General features: G+C 48.6%; 1 protein-coding gene across 5 annotated transcripts in view; it reads right to left on the minus strand.

Moving 5' to 3' along the window:
• LOC128893446 (homeobox protein homothorax) overlaps positions 1-15860 on the minus strand; it is a 442757-nt gene that overhangs the window by 192984 nt on the left and 233913 nt on the right. For all 5 annotated transcript variants that reach the window (XM_054154380.1, XM_054154379.1, XM_054154378.1 and 2 more), the window contains one exon: positions 4137-4244. In XM_054154380.1, the coding sequence (XP_054010355.1) occupies positions 4137-4244 (108 nt within the window). The remainder of the gene's footprint in view (positions 1-4136; positions 4245-15860) is intronic.

A 15860-nucleotide genomic window follows, 5' to 3' on the forward strand; every position in this document is an offset into this window, starting at 1 on the left:
AGGCGAAAGGAGAATTCTCTTGGTTTGGTTTTTCGTGGGTCGCATATCACTCCCTACCCTCGCGCATGGAACCGCTGCTCTAGGCTAACCCTCTCCACCTTCGCCACCCTACGCCACCCCTACAGGCTGCAATGGCACACGGCATGGCTCCCTTTTCCGGCGAGTGTAGCGTAATGTAAGGGTTGCGCCCGCGTCAGCGGTGTTCGGGGGTGAGAGAGTTTAAAACCCCTCGGGGCTTGAGGTCCAGGGCCGGTTAGATTTATCGGATGTTTTGGTTGGCGGCCATTGTTAGCTGCCCTCTCTCCCACCCCTCTTTCCCTCTTTCAGTGTTCTCTACGGCCAGTGGCGTAGTCGTTTCCGTCCAATAGGAGGGCATTTTTTACTCCTTTTTACACGGTCTCGAATGCCTGTCGAGCGCGCCCCCGGATATCGGGATCGGAATTCCGCGAAGCAATAACGCTAAGAACGCGCCCACTGTGTTTCGCTGCTTTTCTTCCAGGGTTGAAATTTATCGTCGCGTCTCTGGCTCTGGCGGGTGATTTTGGGGGCTGCACGCGAAGAACCAGCCGGAGACGTTTTGTGCACGAGTGGTGCGGCCCAAATTGACCGCTTATTTCAGGTGGTTAACGTTTTGGTCGTTTCTGGGAATTTTTTACCGACTTGAACTTTTATTTAACAGCTACCCTAATTTCTTTTCTAAAATATCAAATAAAATTCTTCCACTACATGCTCGAATTTCCCCATTCCTATTCTGCAGTATCTAACTCCCGAAGGAGTCTCCTTCCTGCAATGGATAAACGATATATATTTGTCGCAGAAAACGTCTGAAAAAAGTTAATGTCGTCGTCGACGCGGAAACTCGATTCTCGACGTATCGGGAGAGTCGAGCGTCGCTTGGAATCCCGGGATTCCTCGACACTCATACATAATCAGCCACGCGGAGCTGTTCCGTCTAGGATCGGCTCTCCCGCGAGGCTGGTTGAACGGCCAACCACGTTTCCGCGTCGAAGAATGTCGATAGCTTTTAAACTACGTGCGTTAAACGCGCGCGCACGCCGCCGTCACGGTTTTTTAACGCCTGTCGACGTTCTCCTTTGCTCCGAAAAGCGAAAATTCAAAGTGTGCACCGAGGAGGCGAGAACTTTTCCATTAGGTTTTTTCCAGCGAGAAGTCCACTCGTGAAAGTTAAATGCTCGAATTCTTGAAAAATAACTGTGAGATTGACGGTGTTGATGAAATTTGATGCACGTGATATAGCTGTATTTTGAAAATTCAAAATAATATAGTTGCGAGCTATCTATAATGTATTATGAAATCATTTCGTGTGCAACAACTCCGAAACCATAGTTTTCAGACAGAGGGTGGAGACGTAAATCGAGGAGGCGACCTATTAACGAACCGCTAGGAAATAGTCATTATTAATAACCAGCGCATCGTGGAACAAAATTTATCCCACGCTTCCGGCCAGTCGTTTAATTCAGTCACCGATATCGGTTGCATTCAAAAACGCGCGCACGAGGGGATGGGTTGTGGAGAGGGTAATCGCGGTCGCAGAGAGACGCGCCGAGGGGAAAGATTATGAACGCATAAATCAAAAATTAGCATTAACGATTCATTATTAACAGTCGAGCTGGCCGGCCGTAGATAAAATTTATCCCCCGTTTCCGTATTTCGATTAATTAATGCGGCTCGCGGTCCTCTTTTAAAAACAACATTAACGCAACGCTGCGCCGCGGAACCGACCGACGATTTACCAAATGGAAAACTCGCGAGAGATACAGGGAATATATAACAACGTTCCGCGAGTAGAAAAATATACGTAAATTATATCAATCAACGGAGGTATTAAGATATTCACGAAAGGAGCACTTTTAAAGGTATTGATATTAAAATTCTTGAGTTGATATTTTTGCTTTTGACACTATTTTTAATCAAGTTAGTAGATAGTAATAATGATTCTTCATTTTATCACGCCATGTCGTTTGTGCTACCCTAAAGGTACCACTGAAATCCAAGAGGTCAATCTATAATTGTTAACCCTCTCACTCGGAGTAGGAGTGAAAATGTAATTAATGTCATTTCTATTTTGAGTATTTTTAAATAATGAAAGTTTCCTGCCGTAAATAACGCTAGATAGCACCGAGTCACGCGAATAATTCATTCATTGTCAAAAAGTGGATTCATGCCTTGGAATTCACGGCTTCAATGCCCGTCACATAATCCACGGATACCCAATGGAACAACAAAGTGACCACCCTCTATTCCTTGAATTTATAGCATTATTTCGAATTTCCTTTTTTCCGAGATGTCAGAACGGGGGAGAAAAAAGGGAGAAGGAAACGTTTCTCCAGAGCGCAGCTCCGTGTCTGCTCCACCTTCTCTTTGCGGATCTGTCGGTGCACGGGTGGAAGGAAGAGGTCCAGATCGGAGCGGAGAACGAAGAGGATGAGGGAGTAGCGAAAGAGGGACAGACGTGTCGGTCCGACAGAGAGTAAGCCGCGGCTGCCATGGTTACCGTCGCATTCCCGCCTCGCCTCGTTGCCATGGAGACGCCTCATGGTCCTCTTCGTTCAACTTTCACAAGCCCTCTGTTCGTCTCACTCCCCCCACCCGGAATGTGCCTCCCTTTTCCTCGCGAAAGCTCCGCTCTGATCCCTCTCTCGCTCTCCTTCCCCTCACTCTCTCTCCCCTCCTTCTGGCCTTCCAACGCGGCGGCTCACAAGCTTCTCTCTACCTCTGGCATTCGCTCATATTCCCTCCGTTCCTTCGAGCGAAGAGGAAGAGAGCAGAGCAAGAGGAACGCGTCAGGCAGAAAAGAGGGAAGCCCGGTGTATGCGCGGGCATGCGCGTCACGCTCCCGTCTTCCACGACGAGAGGCTCGACGTCTACTCGGAATCGTTCGATTAGTTATCGACTGGAAAGTGATTTACGTCCTCTTATCGGTGAGCTCCTTGGCAGCCGCGTAATTTAATTAAAGGAGAAATCGAAGATAGACAGCATCGCGATCGTTTCCGCGAGAATTAGACGGTCATCGATGGATATCGAGAAGGGCCGACCTGCCCGCGGGCCACGCGCAAGAAAAAACCACCGTGAACCTCTTACGGGAAAGCACCGCCAATTGGGCCGAAAGGGATGCTGCATGTTTGATGGAAATGTTACCTAGGTGTATCTAAAAGGCGTACTTTAACCTATGACTCTGATTATTTGATGACTTAACTTTTCAATGATTTTTCGGGATGCTCCACTGATATATCTTTTCGGAGGCTGAGAATACTCGCGCCATAACGCACGACGGCGGAATAGGTGGTACTAGGTATGGACCACGAGGCGGAGGTGTAAGCGGCTTGTTTTATAAGCCCCGATTCTGATTGGCCGTCGCGTCACTCGATATCAATATTTATTCAACGCGGCGAATGCCTGAGGCACGATTAAAACTTGTTTATGCCGCCAACGATCGCGCTCCTCCCACCGGCGGCCGCGCGTGTACTCGCTATGTGCTCGACCTCTTTCTATTTTTTCCTTCGTCCCTTCCCCATTAATTCCCACTGTTCTCGCGCGAACGAGCTTCCTCGCGCGCGATCGACCGTTTACCGATCCTCGTCGATTAATCCATCGTTGCACAATTGTCTTAGAGCGAATTAAACATTAATGGATTGCCACTCTATGCTCCAAAAGACTAGAAAAATTATTTGAAAAATCTACCTCATTATTTTTAACTTTGAGAATTATTTTGTTTATCTACAAAAGCATCCTTTAATCCTTTGGAACACTGTACATGAAGCATTTTTTGACATAGATCGAGGAGTACCATCTTTTGTCAAGGATTAATTTTAATGTGTCTGCTAAAAGCACACCTCAATCCGGATCGAAGAGGACCTATCGAATGGCGAATGTCTACAAATCGCCATGCACGTGCAAAATCGCGAATAACGAGGGGACTCACCGTGTGGACGCGGAAAACGGGCGAAGGCGTCCCGTTTAATTAAGGATAACGTACGAGCGGGCGACATTTAACAGAAGTTTGGTACAAGCGTCGCGGAATGCCCGGCCATATTTCGCGAAGATATTCAATTTTCGTGCGCGGGGACGAGGAAAGTTTCGGTGAGAAGTGAGAAGAGAAGTTACGTGAGACTTACCGGGACTACCGAGGAAGACGGAAGAGTAAAGAACGCCACGACGCGCGTCGCTAGCCGCTCGCTGCGCGTCTGGCGGCGAACTCCATTCCCTACGCGGACACCATTTACCTGAAGCAAAGAAAAACATCGATTCTTCGTTAGATTCCTCGTCGCCATACACAAATAATGCTATAGCCGCAGATTTTTAGCCATAAAAGTAAATAATTTATCATAGACATAGGAGCTTCATTGAAGGTAAGTTCCTCTCGCCAATGTGAATCGAAAAGTCCTTCTCCGCTTTGCAATCCGAAGCTCCGTTATAGAGATATAGGCAGTCAAAGTTTTGGCGCGCCTGAACAAGAGCGCACGCGCAGCTGCGCGGTCAGAATGGCGCGCACTGGGAATCCCGCTAAACTTTAATTATTCGTATTAAGGTAACGAAGCTTTGGACTGTAAAACGCAACAGGACTTGTCGGTTACTTTTCGCAAGATAGAATCTTAGGGTGTAGATAAATTATATAAATCAACTATAATTACATAAAAACAAATATTCATTACAAGTTGCTTGTAAATGCAACAAACACCGACTCCAGCTATCTAAATAAGAATCGTGACCATCTCTGGTCGCCGCATGGACCTTATGGGGACGCTCGCGCGCAGTTTGATCGGGAAAACGATCGAATTTGCATCATAACGGCGGTGAACGATACCGTGGCGAATTGAATGGAGCTCTCGGAGTCGTCCACTCGAGAGCTAATGAAAAACATAAATTCGCGAAAACGGAACCTCGGAGCGTCGGCCTCTGGCCTTTCCACGCGCAAAATTGAACACGGTACACCCGCGCAAAAATGAACGCGTTCCTTCCGCGTAAAATTCCGCGAACTCGGAACAGTTAATACGCGGACGGGCGGCGGATGCATGTGTGCAATGAAAGAATGCAGAAAACGGCCGATACAAAGGGAGCAAAGAATTCGTGATCGTTTGCATCACGACATCGGGACCTGGAAGATCGTATCGCGTGCTGCTCCATATATATCCCGTTACTTCTCTCCTTCTTTTTCGCGAACCGGACGGGGCATGCGATCTTACCCATGCCGCGGCTCGTTCGACCGAGAATAATCACGCAATTATAATAATTAGATAAACGCGCGAGAGAAGCTTGTTGCGTTAAGAGGCAGTACTCGCTCAACGGGTTCGCCGTCGACTGGCCGAGAAAAAACAAAACGAGCCCGCGGGGTGACGCGATAGATGCGAATTCGAGGCGTGATCGCGATACCGCGACCAACGCGCGTATTTCTCAATTAAATGGCACTGATTAATACGCGCGTCGACGTCTGCAGGGATGAAAACACTGTGTTGGAAAGTGGAGTCCATATTTATTAAAACTTACAGATACGTAAATAATATGTTGATTATACTCGGGCCAAACGTACCTAATTCAAATAATAGAGTCACTGCTCCACATTCGAGAATACCCTAATTCGAAGCTTTATTTTACGAAACAGGGACTCTGGAAAATCAATTTCTTATTTTTGGAGCTATCTCATAGTTCGGAAAAGTAATCGAATCCGCGACGTGATTAGCGCATGGGGCCTGACTTATAAGGCGTGCAGGAACCAGGGACTCGCAGCGGAGGTATTGCAATTTTCCAGATGCGAAAATAGGAAAGATATCTACTTTATTTCCAGGGAGATCCCGGCTGAATGAGGATACACGGTAAGAAGGGGTGGCACCGGGGGATAAGAGTAAGCCGCGGAGCGAAGTAATTTCACACGAGAGAGTAAGGTCTTGCCGGGCTAGCAGCGGATCCGACGGAGCTCTATAGTCTTATCTTGGAAATATAGCGACCATCCCCCAACGAAAATTATATTCTTGAAACGCGGAAGATTGCTTCGCTTCCTGCGAGCTCACGACGCGCCATGATATTAGGTGTCCTCCGTGTTCCGCGCGTCGAAACAATGAACGCCTCCTCTGGCAGCCTTAACTAATTATATTTTAAACAACTGCGATGAGAAAACATCGTTAAACCGTGATTAAATGTTGAAGAACTAATAGATTCATAGGATTCAAACACTATTTATATATTATATAAAAATATTATTGTTGAGAAGTTTAGGAAATAGATTCTTTTTTGCAATAATTCTGCATCGATTAAAGAACATTCAAAAGAAGAAGAACATCACCACGAAGGTCTTAGCCAGAAGGCCCAGAAGCTACACTGAAGGCAAATGGTAGCCCAACTCCATATTAACGAAACAATGTAGCATACTTCACAGGTGTTCCCCATCATCCTGTCCAATCCCTCTCCCATAATTATACACAGAGTGTGCCAAACCTCCAAACTTCCAAATGCACGCAGTGGTCATCAAAATAAATACAGGTTTACAGATCAACAGCCTCAGTGTTGCAAGAAGAAGCCTTACTTCACGACAGCCTATACTCAAAGTGTCTCCCTTCCAATTGAATGCACATTCTAATTCCTTGGAATTCATACTAATTAAAAATTCCACGGAACATTAGCTGTCACTTAGAATTCCAAGGACCCGTCCTCTCTGTACACCCTCTGCTCGTCTTAATTAATTACAAATTACTTTTTACGCACGGAAAAACATGGTTGAACCGTGATTTAATGTCGGGGGGCCACGGCTCAAAGGCTAATGGATTTAAAAACGCGGCCGTGTTTCTAATTCCAGGACCTGGCGATGGGGCCCCGTTTAACCGGGACTCCGCGGTTACGGTTGGTCGCGTTAATTCGTGGCCTGGCCAAATGACAGGGCCGAATCGGCGATTCGAAAGTGATGGTTATCCTCGGAGTGGAGGGACAGCTGGATTCGCGTTAACGACGAGGAGATTATGGGATCCGACAACGCCCAAGTCGGAATCGCCAGGAGACGAATTCCTGGGGATACCTAGGCGATATTTTCGAATAATGGAGTCACGGGGAGAGAAACCGAGCATCACTTGGACACGTGGAAACCAACCTTGGAGAAAGGTTCTCCTGGGAGAAAGCATCATTCCTGAGATTCGAATTATTCGAAGGTCAAGATATAGTGGATGACTCATAATTAGATATATTTGCATGGGTCAGATGATGACAGATTTCTTTCTAAAATAACTGGACTCAAATGTGCCTTGGAATTTTTCTTAAAAATTGACACGAACTTTTTACACGATCCAATACATCCTGAACCACTAATTATTGAAATCAGCCAACAACCCCATAATTGGGCCACTATACTCCAGCATGGGACTTCCTCCCACTAGGGGCATTTATTATTGAATTCTCGGGGTCACAATTATTCTTCAAGTCGCCGGAACGGGACTCGTGGATACCTGTGGAATCCTAGCGCGGAGGTGGAGCGGTCGGCGTGAAATTTATAGCCGTTAAAAGACAGGGTGTAATCATACGCGTCACCCCGTCAACCCGAGGACCGTGATTTATCGTGGGAAGTTCGCAAGACGTCCAGGAATTCCCATGTCCACCGTGCCCCGTTGGAATTCCGTTTCGCGGTCGCCGCGACGTCGAAACGCGCCCGTGTCGAGTCGTCGTTGTGCTTTTTGATGCGCCGCGATTATCGTCGTGAGTTATGACGCGCGCGTTAATTGAACGTTGCGCGTCATGCCGCGGATAACGAACGCGGGACGCGAGCCACGGGCGTGTAATTGAATTCGAGGAAACCTCGAGGGTGGAGGGGGGGCTGGAAGGGGGAGGTGGTGCGCGAAAAGCGACGATGCCGAATTCATTGAAATGCTCGGAATCGGCGTCATGAATTATTCCACCTCCCCCCAAACCCCCCTGAAACTTTAATCACGACCGATTCCGTGTTCTGAGGAGGAGCAATCGTCGCATCTGGAAACGAGCATGAGACCCGACTGCGTCTACTGGGCCAACCGTGGGGAGGATTCGTTAAGTGGCGTCAAGTGAGACGTCTCTTTTGAACGATCGTTCTCTGGCTAAATTGCGGGTTAACTTCGGGGTTCGCGTGTTAGCGACAGTCATGCCACGCGGTCGAGTCATGTAGCGGGATGAAATCGGAGAGGAGAGAAGAAACAAGACGGATCGGTGGACCCGAGAGCTTCGGACGATTTGGTCACCGTGTCATACGAAACGGAGAACTCGAGATACGGGGATGATACGAGATCAAATAGCGATGGCTAAGATATTTCCGAGGGCTGGCGATAGGAAACTGTAACACGTATGCCTCGAAGAGTTCAACGAGAATCGTAACTGTGACCAAAGCTCATGACCTAGCTACGACACTGACATTGTTTATAGAGAAGACGATTATCGTCTAACATTATTTCTCATCGGTATCTGGTCCTCGCGTCAATGATTCATCTGCATCAACGACCGTCGCGCTTCCAGTTCGTTGAACTTTTTCGCCGACCAATCCCTCGGATTCTCTCAATTGCGATTCTGCTCCCGTTCATGAGTCAGGCCACGAGCCATCCGTCGCGATTCTTCGTTTTGCAGTCTGTCATCGGTTCTGTAATTCGTTCGGAATCTGGCTCGACTGGGGATTACTTGACCCGAGGTTTAATCTCCAACCAACGCCGCGCGATTCACGGAATCGCTGCGGCTCTTGCTTGTCGAAGGGTCATGCTCCAAAACGACCGTTTTCGATAGCTATGCGAATAGTACCAAGCCTAGGGAAGCCTAGGAAGATCCAAGTAGGCTTTAAGGACTCAGGAAGCAATAGTAAATAGGAATAATGAATCTAATGACAACAGACACCGGAACCATCACCTCCAGGAGATGCGTACACTGATTCCCTCAATCCACAAAGTGCTCGAGGCTAGACCTTTCTGATGCTAAATATTTCTCACGGCCCTGCTTTCGATTCCTGCATCGCGTATTCGTGGAATGCGCGCAAACAAGTTTAAGCGTCCGGGACCTAAGCGTCCGAGGAATGCGCGCGACAGCGGATAAGCATCTAGGTGGGCGTGATGCAGGATCCATCAGCGTTGGAGAACACAGACGAGGTTAGAGGCCGGATATAGATACATTCCGAATAACCCTATCGTATCGGGGTTGCGTCCTCGGTATAAATAAATCAATATAACCACTTCCACCCTTAGACGCCGCCCTCTTTCGCCGTAAGGAAGTGACGTATGAGACTCGTATCCACGGAACGAGGGTTGAGAAGGCCACCCTGTTATTTCACAGTTAGGCTCGTCCTGCCCCTTCCTCGCGCCACCTTCAACCTCCTTCCACGACGTCTTCTCTATCCAGACTTCCCGTCCCCAGTCTCGCTTCCAGCCGCGCACGAGTCCCTCGGGAAGCTTTTGTCCTCGAGCTGTAAGCGACTTCCTGACAGGCCAAGTTTGCACCTGCTCTCCTTCTGCCGTCGCTTGTATCTCTCTCCGCTTCTTTTCACCCTTCGAGCCTCGTTCTCCTTCTTTCGCCAAGTCTGCGTCCTCCTCCCGCCGGTAACCTTCGCGTATAACCTCGGCCCCCCCCCCCCCCGCGCCACCCACCGCCGCGAAATTTATTCGAGATGGGTATCCTCGATCTTTCTCTCCCCCGCGCGCTTTCGTTCCAACGTAATCCGTAGATCAGCGGATAAACCGTGCAGCGTCGTGCTGGAAATTATTTTCGAATAATCCGCGACGTCGACACCTCGCTGACTCTTGTCTCAATTCGAATTCACCGTCGCGAGAACAATTATAGATTCGGTGGTCATGGAGGATCCAGAGTCTGGACTGTGGATCCTTTACTGTACGCACGGTCTTATAGATTGTGGCAAAATGCAGTGTAATGCTTGAGAATTCTAAATTTGAATCGAGAATGTGAAGGCAAATAAATAGTGACTCCGTATCAGCCTCCACTATTTTTCCCAGCGATCAGGTATGACAAAACGATCGAACTTTTCTTCCACTGGGGTGTCGCCAGCGCTTCCTACTCGCGGTCATGAACGGTGTCTTCCTCAAAGGGGCCTGGAGAGGGAAGGTGAGGCGTTCGCAGATGTTCGAGACGCCCAGGTGATTAATGACGCCCGATAAACGTAATTTGTTGCGGGGCCGCGGACTCGTCGTCTCCCGGCTCGTCTTTCGAATTCAAATTGATAAACAGGACGCAGTTTGTAATGGCCGGTGGGTTGGCGGTGCAACGAGACTGCCGGCTGTCGGATGAGCCGGACGACTTCACTGACCGACCGGCATAGTAATTAATTTTAAGCAGCACGCTACGCGATTTTCGCTATCTCGACGGCGCGGTCTTCGTCTACCGTTCCCCACGTGATCGTCACAAAGACACCCTCGCGGACCAGGGGGGGAGGGACGATTATCCGTGTCGCATCCTTCCACTTCAGGGTTGTTCGCGGTGGCGTGATAATTTAATTAGCGAGTTCGTTGCAAAAACCGAGGTACGCCCGGAAGCATAGATATCGACTTCGTAATATACATTACGACAATACATTAAACTCATCACGACACTTATCAAAAAGAGTATGTCGACACGTAGAGTTTCCCACGAGAGGATCTTTAGGATCCCACTCAGATTTTTCCTTGCAAATTTCCATGTGTTCAGAACATCTACTAACCTCCAAAAGAAAATGGACGCCAAGTTGGGGCGCCCAGGGGCAGCGAAGACGGGCGTAAACGAGGCTAACTATCGCGAAATGAAAACGCAAACGCGTCCGATACGACGCCGATAGCGCGACACGCGCCCCGAGCCGAACGGACGTTATTAAGAGGAATAAAGATAAAAGCAGCACGGGGTCCGTTCGCGGCCAAACGTAGGCGCGTACAACGCTCGGCTTCTCTCACGTAGGCGCGGCTGACAAACGCAAGCAACGGGCCACGGCGTGTCGCGCGAACGCGCGATTACCATTAAACGCGTAATGGAAACGGGCCCGAAGGAACCTGGTCACCGACGATAAGATCGAACAAAGGTGTTAACGTAACTCAACGCCGACAGGTGAGAGCATCGGGCTTCGGTGTTGCGCGCGCGTGAACGCTACGGCTTCCGCGAGCCGACCCCGTAAGACGCGGATCCACAATTAACACTCCGCGCCCGACGACGCTCGAATTTGCATTGGCACTTAGCGGGGCTGCCGGTGACCCGTGCCGCCATTATGCAGGCTGAACTTTTAAACAAGTGTCTGCTCGGTGAAACGGTTTCAATGGGAAGTAAAGAAGCGTTGGGAGCATGAGAAATCGGAGTTCTAACACACCGAGTGCAAAGGGTTAAACAATGATCATGAATATGATTTTGCTGTAATATTAATGCTTTGTCGATATTCTTTTTTCGATGGAACCTGCGAGCACTGCTCTTACTAATATTCCTACGAAAAGAGTATACGATTACTAAACCTATCCTACTCAGAAACCTAAATCCCTCTAGGTTCCCCCAGAGTCCTAGATTCCTTCAAAATCCCAGCCTCCTTCGATTCGTTACCTCTCAGCCATCGCCCCCTACTCTCCACCTATCTACTCGGCGTCTATTCTGGAATCTCGGAAACGCGGGCCGCCGAAACCGCTGTCCGTGGCGTTGTAGCAACAAACGAAGGGTGAATTATCGTCGCGTCGACGGAAGAAAACAGGCCGAGGGAAATTCTCGTCGGATCGAGAGCGGGCGGCGTTCCCCATCGTATCCACGTCCGATTGTTCGCCGAGTTATAAACGTAGCCCAGAGCGGAGGCCGTTTGATCGATGGCAGCCAAAAGCCAGTCGGCGGAGGAACGGCGGGTTAGGGAGGGACGTGGCGGAGGAGTCCAGAGAGAGATAACGCGCGCAACGCGAGAGGGAACGAGACGATCGAGAGGGAAACGGAACGAGAGGGCCACGGAACGGAACACAGAAGGTGGACGCGAGTAGGTGGCCGGGGGCGGAGGTGGTCAGGAATCACGGGAGTGACGTCAGCCCCCGTGACTCGTGACACGCGCTGGTTTAATTAGCGCTACAATGCCGAATCCGTGTGCATGTGCAGCCAGAAGGTGGAAACGCGCTGGCTGAAAGAGGAGGAGGAGACGGAGGACGTTGAAATCGGACGCTGCCGGAGAGGACGCGAAGCCCGAGCAAACCACCACTGTGCGGCCCCCTGTTCCCTGCCACGATTCCTCTCCTCTCTTTCTGGCATTCTGCCTGCCGACCTACGACCCGCCCCCGGGACCCCGGGACCACGTTCTCCGAATTACCGGTCCCGTCGCTGCAACAGCGGTGCACTTAGCGTAAATTCAGGGCGAATCGACGGCGCTTGACGTCCCCCTTTCCCAGACCCCTCAATTTCCTAACCCCCCCGCAACTCCTGTTCCCCTCCTGGTACCTTCCAACGGGCACATCGCGTCTATATCTCGTTTATATACCGATCGTCGAGACGCTTTCCTCCCCGGCTGGCCTGGAATTAATGTTACGCGGAAACGGACGCTGGAAATTTGCGACGGACGAACGGAGTAGCCTCCGACGCTTTTCCCACAGATTTTACGCGAGCTGGTAACAAAGCTGATATTTCTCATGGTGATCGATCCCTTAGGGGTGGATCTCTAAAACACTGAATGCAGTAGGAGGAGATTTTGCGAATTTTCGAACGGTAGAATTATTAGTCTGATACTTTTAGTTTGGGAGAATTATTGTTGGAAGGAGAGGAAATTCATTCTGGTTGATATGTGAGAGCGAGTAGTTCGAGATCTAGAGAATACATTATTAGGGTTTTAGAATAACACTCATTTAATTCAAAATCTTGAAATCTCTTTCTTCCTAATTGTTCATATCGTGAAACTCCAAAAATTCATCCTGTGTCAACTTAAAAAGCAAATAAATTCTCATTCCCAGCGAGAAAGCACTTCGAACCCGTTTACTCGAAACCCTTCTATCGCCCACTCAATCTGACGGAATAGAAGTCCACGGTTTATTTTCATCTCGATTCGTCTCGCTCCGCTGCGTTCCTTATATTCCACGCGCTACTTTATTGCCGAACACCTCGGTTCCCAGCCGGAGATTAAAAATTCATCGCGGCGCGGCGGTCACCGGTATATCCATTGACAGCGGGAAGAGGCTCCGAGTGCAGAAACTAATTCTCGATAGTCGAGAGATATAAAGGATCGAGAGGGCCCGGGGATTTTTCCTCGAATGAAGGAGCTTCGCTGGCTGACGCGGCGGAGGCGAGCATGTGTCCGCGGCCAGCGCGACACACGGCCGAGATAGGAGAGATTTAAAATGTTGCGGCAGGTCGGGAGGACTAAATGATGATAAACTATCGCGTCGGTCCCGGTAGACTGACCCTACGCTCCGAGCTTGAATTACAGCCGAAAAGAAATAAAAACAAAACCGCTGGTCGCGCTCTCGGGCGAACAAGCAAAACACATCAGCCGCGAAACGCTTCCTCGGATTTCCCCATCGACTATTTTCTTTCCTAGCGAGCAACCGACCGTGAAAAGGTTTAACTCGTTTAGCGATCGGTTGAAACTTCGACCGTAGACGTTTGGTATATTTAAGTGGTGGGATTATAATTGTTTATGGATGGTAGACTAGGAGGTATCATTTTGTTGGAAGACACCTTGTATGGAACACGAGAAATATTCTGTTGGAGCGATGACGTCATTGGGGTGTTTCTTTCTTGGAATTCCATTCAGGTATACGAAGGACATTAACGGACGTAAACATCGAAATTTAAATGAAGTATGTGTTGGTGTATGAAACATTCAGTTGGGGAGATGACAACATTGAGGTCATATACCTTGGAACTTCATTCAAGTATACACACGGTTAAACGAAGGGCATTAACAGTCGTAAACATCGTAATTTAGAGAATAGAAAAATTATAGTACGATGCTAATACAAAATATTTAAAATTTGTGTAGATCACAAATAATTCCTTATGATGTATACATTCTACATGTACGTTTTGTTTATTCAGAGTGTTTGAATTCAACCTCCTCAAAAATAGATAGTAAATAGATAGAAAATAGATAGTAAATCGTGCCAGTCACTTTTCTCTCTGTGCTTTCGCTCGAATTCGCTTACGCCCTTATTCCTCGTTCCCTCTAACCCAACCCCCTGCACGAGCGCACAGTCGCCCTCTTCCTCCCGGATTATTAATTTCCTCGTTAAAATCCGACCCGCGGCGTCGCCACGGTTTGTTATTTACGAACGAAAATTGTAAATACGAGCGAGCGCCGGGCGTATCGACGCGCGACCACTCCCGCAGCCGCGAGCAATTAATAATCGCATCGGAGCTAATTAAATCCGGAAAACATGCAAATGCACTGTGTTTATATTTCAAAGAGACGATCGCGCGCCAAGCGAAAGGGATGACGGAAAGGATGAGGGGGAGTGAAAGAGAACACGGCTGCCCCCCCGAGAGGGATTCGGTTACAAATTGCTCATAAAAGTGTATAAAACACGATTATGCTCTATTAATTACGTTTTTACGAGCCAACGACCGGGAGACGTTAATCCTCCGAACGAATTTTTCGAAGCAAGAGGATTTCACAAACTCACGTTAAGAGTACTTGGGAAGGTACACTCGAAGGCACGGTTAATGTTTACTCAGACGCGACGACGACCGACCTTTCGCGTTGTCGAGACGGACACAGACTGATAAAAGTTTTCCCAGAGGTGGGAAGTGAACCCCAAACCAGTTATGTCTGGTTATGCTGTGAATTTGAAAATACGTCTAAGAGAGGTATTTATAAGGTCTGTTCTTCATTACTCCATATATGAGTTTGTATATAGACGATATTAAGGTGTTTATGTAGGTATATACAGTTTCTCATAGAAACATGTACCTTGTTTAGTCAATTATTCGATTCGAATAACCAATTCTAATTTACTTTAAAATAAATCAAAAACTTGTACCATGAGATCTTCACACTTCACTTTTTTCATACTAAACGCATTATTACATTCGAGAATTACCTCGAGGAACTCTTGAAACTACCGGGCGCATGTTAGATCTGTAATTTCCATGAACGAAGTGATCGACATCAAGCGAGGAGGCAATCATCACGCTGTCAGAAAGCGTTCTCAGAACGTTTCGAATTTCCGCAAGCGCGGTACCTAACGCGCGCCTTGCTCGTGCTGCCAACTGCTGGCGACTACGTCAACCTGCGACTGATCCAGCCTGAGCGCCGCGTGGCGGGGATTGGTCGAACCGTCGAGTACCACTCGCGATACTGCTCTCTCGAACGATTACAGCTGCCTATCGATACGGCGACGTTCGAGATACGACGTTCGAAATTTGAAATCGACGATTTTCGCGGCTAGAGAAAAAGACGATCGACTCGAGGGAACCGTGTGGGAAGTGGGGGAAGTACCGAAAGGGTCGTGATGGGGAACCCCCCAACGACAAAACCCGCTCCGTTTTTTCCTCAGGTAATTGCGTCGTTAAGAGCGAGGCAATTAAGACGCAAGAAATCGAGCAACAATCACGTTTACGGGACTGCCGTTTTGCCACGGTGTATTGATCCACGACACTGAAAGCGGAAGGGAATGTGCTCGGGGAGGGGGGTGAAAGAGAGGAAAGAGCGGGTCGACCAACCGGGGAACGAAAAAGACGGACGGGGAAACGAGCGAGCGCGCAAAAACCGCTCGCGACAATGTTTTGCTTAGATCGAGATCTCGTGTTTCACAATTACCGAATTTCCCGACAACCCCTGGGGAAGGGCTGATGAATATTCAACGGTGGCTCGGTACCGTAAACATCTGAGATCGTTGAACGGGTTTTCCGTTTCTATCCTAGAGTCATCGTGTGGAGTAATTTCGCGTTGAAAACGCTCCCTTATAGGTGAAGATGTGGAGGCTCGT

The sequence above is a fragment of the Hylaeus anthracinus genome, unplaced genomic scaffold, assembly GCF_026225885.1.
Source record: "Hylaeus anthracinus isolate JK02 unplaced genomic scaffold, UHH_iyHylAnth1.0_haploid 3, whole genome shotgun sequence".
In the NCBI taxonomy this organism is placed as follows: domain Eukaryota; kingdom Metazoa; phylum Arthropoda; class Insecta; order Hymenoptera; family Colletidae; genus Hylaeus; species Hylaeus anthracinus.